Raw genomic sequence first — 8,090 nt, forward strand, 5'->3', positions numbered from 1 at the left:
ACCGATATTAAACATCTCTATTAACGCGTTAAGCCCAAGGCAAACTAAACAGGCAAATGGACTCCACTTATAGTAGCAAATTGACTCCACTTATATTCAATCGAATGCCCTCCCCAAGGTCAGCTTTCAATAATGCTCATCATACTACTGTAAGCCTATCTACTCCATAGTCGAATGTGGCTACCACCATATATTCTACAGGTAGTACAGGTAGTAATGACTCCTGCTAGGCTTCACACTAGGGCGGCACACATGTGAGCTTACTGTACTTCCACAGCACGGTCCTACACTATGTAGGTGTCCCCAGTTTGAATTGGTTGCCACGAATCTTGTACTATAACAGTCAAATACCACTGTAGTGCAAGGTGCATCGTTAGTGTGTTGGTTTGATTCCAAGTTGCAGACGACATAGTCCGCGTTTCGAGCCTAGCTTCGACCATTTCTTTTTGCCATAATTTATGCTCCGGTTGTTTTTGTGACCCTCCTAATTTTGATTTGTTTGTACTAGTATAAAACTGTTTTATACCTATAAAATTGAATTCGAAAGGTATTGGCCACTCTGTTTGGGTATTTACAATTGACCTATGATCTGGTTAGGCCCAGTTCGAAGTAAAACTATATATATTGATGAAAAGGAGTGCGAAGTACTCGTCGTCTCCGGGCCGTCCTCGGAGGTAAATTTAAACTCCAATCTTATTGGTCAGAAGAAAAAGGCAAAAATGTTTTGTCACCGGATGATAGACCAGGAATGAGACCCATGATTGGACGTAGATTCGCCAATGGCGACATTCGTCGTGATAAACCACCACTTTTGAAGATGACTCGCCCGACCAAGACGCTCAAGGCAAAGACACCCACGAAAAAAGACCTTCAGGAACAAGTCCGGCTCCTCCAAGAAGCCATGCATGGAACTGTCGGCGTCGAAGCCGCCGCGTGTGCAGATCAGGTGGTTCAAGTCACGTTGCCACCGACCTTTTACAGGGATGATATGGTGGTTACTTTGCTCGAGCTCCGGTACGGCCGCTTCAAGGAGACTTTCAGCAAGTGCAACTCAAATCAAAAGGAGTGCAGTTTGTGGGAACGTCTGCGCCTGCAGTTCAACATTATTGTTGGAGGAGATAACGCTGTCACAACAACGTCGTTAAAGAACAAGGAGTACGACATCCGTGCCAAGTACAAGGCTATTCGCATCAAGGAAGCTGCGACGGGGAACGACTCCGACATCCCTATCGACTATCCCGTTTACTGGGATGACATGGTTGCAGCGTTTGGGGACATGCGAGGATTAGGCGACGTCGAGTTTGGAGATGATGTTCCATTCCCAACAGAAAACAGTGGTCAAGCAAACAAGCGCAAGGCGGTGGATGACTTGGAGAGCCAGCGACAACAACGATCCAAATCCAAGGTTGACATTGGTGCCGGTCTGGTGTCCTTGGGCGATGCGTTGGCTAAATGACTAGTCGATGCTGCTGCATTTCGTTCGGTTCCGGACTCGAGCATTGCTACAGTGGCGACATTATTGGCGGAAACGAAGGAAATATTAGTTTCAACAGGTGTGATGAACGAAAGGACTATTGCGGCCTTAGAGCGTGGAAATGAAATTCAAGCGAAGTTGCTAATGTTTTTGAATCCAAACAATAATATTCAATTGAAATGTTTTTGGTTTATTTCGCAGTTACATTTTCAAAAAGATATGTTTTGATTTGGTCACGGACATGTTGAGCTGCAACACCATCAACTAGATTTCTTTCGCTTTCGTAGACTACGTCGCCACCAATATGCATCCACTCTTCATAGTCTTCTACTCTAGGGATACCTGCTTCAATTGATTTTTCGTCGATAAACCAATTGTGTAGTACCAGCGTTGATTTGATGAGCAAGACCATTTCGGCAGGCGACCCATGCAACAAATTGACTTGAAAAATACGAAAAGTATTTTTCCACAGCCCAAATGCACACTCCACCGCCATTCGCGTTCGGCTGTGTAGGAGATTGTAGTGGGCTTCGTCAGCATTCATTCCAAATCGAAGTGCAAACGACGTCAGGATATGACTGTATAACTTGTACCCGCCGTCGGCCACAAAACAACCACCCCGGGGAACGTTTTGATGGCAGGATTTGCCGAACTGTGACTCGCGGAACAAGGCTTTGTCGTTTTGACTCCCAGAATGAATCGAGTACGACATAAACCGCATCTTGTCGTCGACCACGGCCTGCATGTTGAAGGCAGGGAAACCCTTGCGACAATACCACCCATTATAGTCCGTGAACCGTTTGATTGCTATCAAGGTTCCATCGATAGCACCGTAGGCGTTTGGCACGCCAGCGACGTCTTCAAACCCACCACGAATTGTCTCCCACGCAGCTTGAGATGTGGGCATGCCAACAGCATCGGCTAAGTAGCACTGGCATAGAACCTGGCAAACTTGCAACGTGTACGTTCTCACCATCGTCTTGCTGATCCTAAAGACTAACGCTGTCGCATCGTATCCATCGGCATGCGTCAAGTAGTGCATCGCGCAGGCTACGCGATCGTCAACCAAGATGGCTGTGTTGTGGTACAGTCGTCCGTGAACTTGGGTCCACTTGGCATCGACTTTGCGTGCAATCGTCGTGAACACTGAGCGCCGACATCGCAGGTAGCGACGAAACCATTGGTCGTAACCTGGGTTGGTTTTAACAGTCTCCCATGAGGAGTTAGGTACAACGATCTTGTGCACCTTCGGGCCAGGGTTGTTTCGTCCGTCGTGCGAGACTACAGCTTGCACAGCGGCAACCACAGCAGCACAAATGGCTGCGTTTGAGTCCATCGCACAATTACATCGAACGAATTGTCTGTCTGTTTGTGGTCCGGAGACTCCCAGGAGGTATTTTATGTCCTGGATAATATTAATTTTATCCCGGACACTCTGTGTGATTTGATTGGAGGAGTCTCCGGAAGTTTGGTACTTCGTACTGGGCCTTAATGGCATCAAACATACATTTTTACCTTGATTTGGGACGATAAACATCGTCTAACCAGCATTATTCGGACACGATAAACATCGTCGAATTTGGCCGAACGTCCTGCCATGTACTCGTATAGCCCCGCCTTGCTTCCAAGCAGAAGAAGCAGCGATAGCAGGTGCAAAGGACATTCCTTTGGTGCGATGCGAGCGTCGAACGAATGTTCGAGCTTTGTTACAAATCAGACCTTGTTGCTCGTTTTGACTCAAAACATTGTAATTGTCTGCAGCACGGTTAAGCATCGCAGCAACGGAAACGCAAACGGAGGATATCGCACACGCAGCATCGACAACGGCGACTGGGTTGCCTTCCATGTTGCAGGGCCAGACACGAACGATTTTGCTCACCGACCACAATCACGAGCTTTATCCGAATATAGTTTATCCGTACAAACATTTAGGGACTCGGACATTTTAGCAAATCCTTGATTGATGTAACGTATCTGGATAAATGTACTATATTTTGGGCATTCGTCGTCATGGCGTGGGTTGTGCTGGTGACGGGAGGGTCCCGCGGGTTTGGCCGTGCACTGGCCTTGGCCTTCGCAGCGAACAAAGCCTCCGCCGACGATGGAGATCTGCACTTGGTAGAGAAGTTCTTCATGGAGATAGTCCATCCAGCTCCATCTGTCGTTCTCATCGAATCTGTAGTACCTGTGGTCCCGCGACGCGGCTGGTATGGCAGCCACGGCGGCCGACGTCACTGCTGCTTGGCAACGCCAGGTATGAGTTCGAGCTAGGGTACTTGATCAAGCTCATATGATTCACCTGTACTGTACGCAGACCAGCCATAGCATCCATGTGACGCAGACCGTCGTGGACTTGAGTGACGACTCGACGTACGGACCTGCCATCGACACGTTCCTTGAGGAAGCACAAGTAGTCGCGTCCGTCGACCGTGTTGTGGTGGTCCACAACGCTGGATCCTTGGGCCAAGTGGGACGCATTGCCGAAGTGGCATCTCCCCAAGTGATTCGACGGCACATGGAACTGAACGTGAATTCCGTACTATGGATCAACAAACGGCAAGATCAAATGTCCATACTTCGACTAACCATAGTGAATATATCTAGACTCTTGCAAATGTATGGCACCCAAGCTCAGGCGGCTAGAGGTATGTACAGTTCCCATTTCAGTTATAAATTGATATAGAGTGCTGTAGTGCCATCACCAGTGCTCTACTTGATCAACGTTAGTTCGTTAAACGCTATTGAACCCTTCGCCACCTGTGGACTCTACTGTGTTTTCAAAGGTACGGATGATTGGTTGACATGGCTTGTCCTTGATTGATACTGTAATACATATGAAAACTCGTTCAAAATTTAATATATATATATATATAAATTATATATATATTCTCTATTTAATATATACATATACATATATAATATATATTAAATATATTAAATATATATAATGTATTATAAATATATTCTCTATTATGTATATTATATCTATGTTTATTTATTATTTTCTCTGCATTGAGTACATGCACCTCCGGTCTTGTAGCGGCTCGCGACATGCATTTCCGAGTGGTGGCCACGGAAGAAGACACGACGCGTGTGAAATGCCTCAATTTCGCGCCAGGACCCATGCAAACGGAAATGGGAAACGAGGTGGGCGATTATACTATATATAAATAAATATATATATATACGCATATAATTACTATATTATACTATATATATACGCATGTAATTACTATATTCATGGATGCAATGTAGATCCGAGATGGACCTGCGACGGACCCGGCCCTCCAGCGCATGTTTAAAAAACTCCAAGCCGATGTAAGCTCATTCAATTAGATATCAGTCCTGCATCGACAAATTAGTGTATATTTCCGTTGGTATATACTGAATGAAATATGATTATATGTCTCATTTATATTATAACGTTAAGACCAATGCACTTGTTATTGTAGGGCACATACGTCGATGTGAATGTGTCGGCGCAGCTGTGTGTGTCGCATGTATTTGGGCCGACGCTGGTTTCCGGCACCCATGTGGATTATTACGACATCTACCAAGGCTAAGTAAGACATCTCTGCAGCATACTACTAGACAAATAAGTCTATATGCAGTCATATAACATCGGCTCCTTTCCAATCTTGTAGTCTTGAGCTCACGATAAAATAGTAAGCACATGACGAGCTCGAATCCTACTACGCATGTTTTATCCTGTTGCTACACCGTGTCGAACTGTTGAACGATAACACGGAGCCTCCGAGTGGTTTCGATTGGAACATCATTGTCAGTTCTGGGATCATAAGAATTTGCTACAAGTGCAACAATATATCGAGACCTTTCTTGTTTGGTTGATATTGTGCATTTCATCCAAATTTGGACTTGTGAGTCATTTCGTCAAATAGCATTCGAATCCATTTGATCCGATTTAAGCTTGTACAAACTATACTATACAACGATTAGTATATATATGGTTTTGACCATGGCGGAGAGACTGGCCCGAGTCAAACGTTTGGATTGGTAGAAATTGACCAGCACGTGATTTGATTGGCTTAGGAGGTTCTTTAATCCATTCTCTTAAGACATTCGATTCTGCTGAGGGGCTGGTCTGCGAACATTCATTTTCAAGCATGGACGAAAATACGACTCCTGATTGGCTAAAACGTGAATTTTTCCGGATAACACACAACTTCAAAAGCAGGGTGTTGCATGTTTTATATAGAAATTAAGAAATGTTTTCGATATATTTTCAAAATCCTCGAAAATAGTTCGGATAACATCCCTGCCTTAAACCGTCCAAGCTTTTGAGGCTCCAGTTTCGAATCGATTTGACAATATTCTCAACCTAAACTACAGCGCCATTCATGAAGAATTCAGCGACGATTCAATAGATTCTCTGTAAAGTAGTCCACCGCAATAGGGAACCTTTGTTGTCGATATGGTTTTAGAGGTTTTCAATTTACACAAGTATAAAGTTAAAAAGGCATGTTTGATGGGTAGCTCGATTCTGATTGGACAAGAGTTAGCATATGGTATTGGAAAGTGCTTGGATTCACTGTCAAAAATGGACATCATATTCGGAGGGGGTTGATACCCTGGCAACCTCCAGAAGACAAAACGCACACCAACAACAATGCGCACATTATATTCCTCAAAGGTTGTTCATACTCTCGATTAAATCATACATCTCTTCGTCCAGTATACCCGTATGGCGCCAGCAGTTAGAGTTACTTACTGTTTGTGTCTGGTAGGCGAGGTTTGTGTGCTGATTTATGTGACGGATGCACGTCCATGTGGTCACTCTGGGTGTTGAGCCAACGAGACATAGTCGCATAGTCGACTTTTGGGGCACACGTGGCAGCCCAAACGCATGCTGAGCCCAAATTCGCACTTCAAGTCCTCTCATGCCAGATGGACTTGTGGTGCGTCAATAGTGAGCGCTTTTGCCCGACAGTGAGTCTCATCCGTGTCGAGGTTGACGGCATTTTGACAACCAAGTGCATTTTCGCAACATGTGTCGTTTGAAATTTCAATCAGCCTCTTTAAATTTATTTTGCACCATCTTGTGAACGAATGTATTTTGCGAGGATATTGATTTATTGTGGGTTCCCTATTGCGGGGGACTACTGTATTCATTTACGTAGTACTACGTAGTAATCATTTACGTAGTACTACGTAGTAATAAAAATAGAATAAAATATTATTATTATTAAATCAGCGACGATTCACTGTCAATTGATTTCTGTATACAATAATGGACCGATCGGGCAACTTTGTCACCCCAACGGCTGTGTTGGTTGACAATATTATTCTCTCCACACGCACAAGTTCGTCAAGAGATCCAAGGGAAGTCTCGTTGATTTTACTGGTACTGTAGGTGGACAGATGTGCCCATCGCATGCCTTTCCGAGTTTCAAACCCTGGAGCAAGTTCTGGACGAACGACTTGTCTTGTTTACGCAATCCCCGATGAAGGCTACACCGGAGCCACCGTCGTGGGCGTCAACTGCGAGTTCCTGAGAGGCGGCGACTAGAAAGACTTCGAGCGGTGGACGACTTGCACGGTGAACATGGCCCCCCACAACCAAGAGCAGTAGCAGAAGCAGTCGACCCCCATCGCAACGCTACATATCGTTTAGTTCCATTGCGCATTTGACAACAGTTTTACGGTTATGGCCCAACTAACAATACAATGGGTACAGGTCGTCAAGGTGGCTATTCGGAAAACGAGTCCTGGCGCCACTCCTTTCTTCAAGCCCGTCGATTCGAACGACATAACACAGTTGTTTAACTTGTCAATATCGTGCGATATCCATCGGTGATTCCAGCGGTGATACCCTTTCATCCTCGGCGTCGACTCCAACGACACTGTGAGCCATATTGGAAACAACTGCGAAATGATCAAATCCTTATCTTCACTAATTACAAGGGATGGCACGTTTGGTTTTGCGTTTTGGTTTTTCACTTGTTTTTTTGGAAAAACCATTATTTTTCATAAAGGTTTTCAAATTATGGTTAAATTATTCTGAACTCAAGTACGGTAAAGACTACAAAAAAATGCCTTGTTTGTAGCAGTTCGCAATCGTTCGTCTATCGTCCTCACGCTCGACACATGCCATACATTAGATTGTTGATTACTACTACTACAGTAAGTACTACAATCAACAATTCGACGAGAGCCTAGTTGGCGCACCACATGGTGCCGTACAGTACATGGCGCTGTAGTACTCGCAGTCGGCCTTGTTAAAGGTTGACAAGCACGAAATACCGCCGGGGTAGTAGCACGCGTTGCAGTTGTCGCAGCCGGACTTGGGCTAGTTGGGATGATTGGGCTGGTTGGGTTGGTTCGGGTGGTTGGGGCGGTTGGGCTGATTTTGTTGGTTGGGCTGATAGGGGTGGTTGGGTTGGTTGGGGCGGTTGGGTTGTTTGGGGTGATTGGGGCGGTTGGGGCGGTTGGGTTGGTTGGACTGATTGGGGTGGCTGGGCTGATTGGGCTGGTTGGGTTGGTTGGGCTGATTGGGGTGGTTGGGCTGATTGGGGTGGCTGGGCTGATTGGGGTGGTTGGGCTGATTGGGACGGTTGGGGTGGTTGGGGTGGTTGGGCTGATTGGGCTGGTTGGGGTG

The 8,090-nt window shown here is 45.6% G+C and overlaps 4 protein-coding genes across 4 annotated transcripts; 3 read left to right on the forward strand and 1 right to left on the reverse strand.

The window, feature by feature from the left end:
* Positions 1-817: 817 nt before the first annotated feature.
* On the forward strand, positions 818-1,456 carry H257_16673 (hypothetical protein; the record flags this gene model as incomplete). Its single annotated transcript, XM_009845198.1, has 1 exon — positions 818-1,456. The coding sequence occupies one exon, from the start codon at positions 818-820 to the stop codon at positions 1,454-1,456; it is 639 nt and encodes a 212-aa protein (XP_009843500.1).
* A 282-nt stretch (positions 1,457-1,738) lies between these two features.
* H257_16674 (hypothetical protein) lies at positions 1,739-2,810 on the reverse strand (the record flags this gene model as incomplete). Its single annotated transcript, XM_009845199.1, has 2 exons — positions 1,739-1,762; positions 1,860-2,810. The coding sequence occupies 2 exons, from the start codon at positions 2,808-2,810 to the stop codon at positions 1,739-1,741; spliced, it is 975 nt and encodes a 324-aa protein (XP_009843501.1).
* Positions 2,811-3,484: 674 nt separating this feature from the next.
* H257_16675 (sepiapterin reductase) lies at positions 3,485-5,037 on the forward strand (the record flags this gene model as incomplete). Its single annotated transcript, XM_009845200.1, has 6 exons — positions 3,485-3,592; positions 3,657-3,728; positions 3,789-4,119; positions 4,515-4,621; positions 4,730-4,792; positions 4,927-5,037. The coding sequence occupies 6 exons, from the start codon at positions 3,485-3,487 to the stop codon at positions 5,035-5,037; spliced, it is 792 nt and encodes a 263-aa protein (XP_009843502.1).
* Positions 5,038-6,722: 1,685 nt separating this feature from the next.
* H257_16676 (hypothetical protein) lies at positions 6,723-6,987 on the forward strand (the record flags this gene model as incomplete). Its single annotated transcript, XM_009845201.1, has 2 exons — positions 6,723-6,760; positions 6,846-6,987. 2 exons carry the CDS (start codon positions 6,723-6,725, stop codon positions 6,985-6,987), a joined length of 180 nt encoding a protein of 59 aa, XP_009843503.1.
* Positions 6,988-8,090: the final 1,103 nt, after the last annotated feature.

This window comes from Aphanomyces astaci (assembly GCF_000520075.1).
Source record: "Aphanomyces astaci strain APO3 unplaced genomic scaffold supercont1.90, whole genome shotgun sequence".
Lineage (NCBI taxonomy): Eukaryota > Oomycota > Saprolegniomycetes > Saprolegniales > Verrucalvaceae > Aphanomyces > Aphanomyces astaci.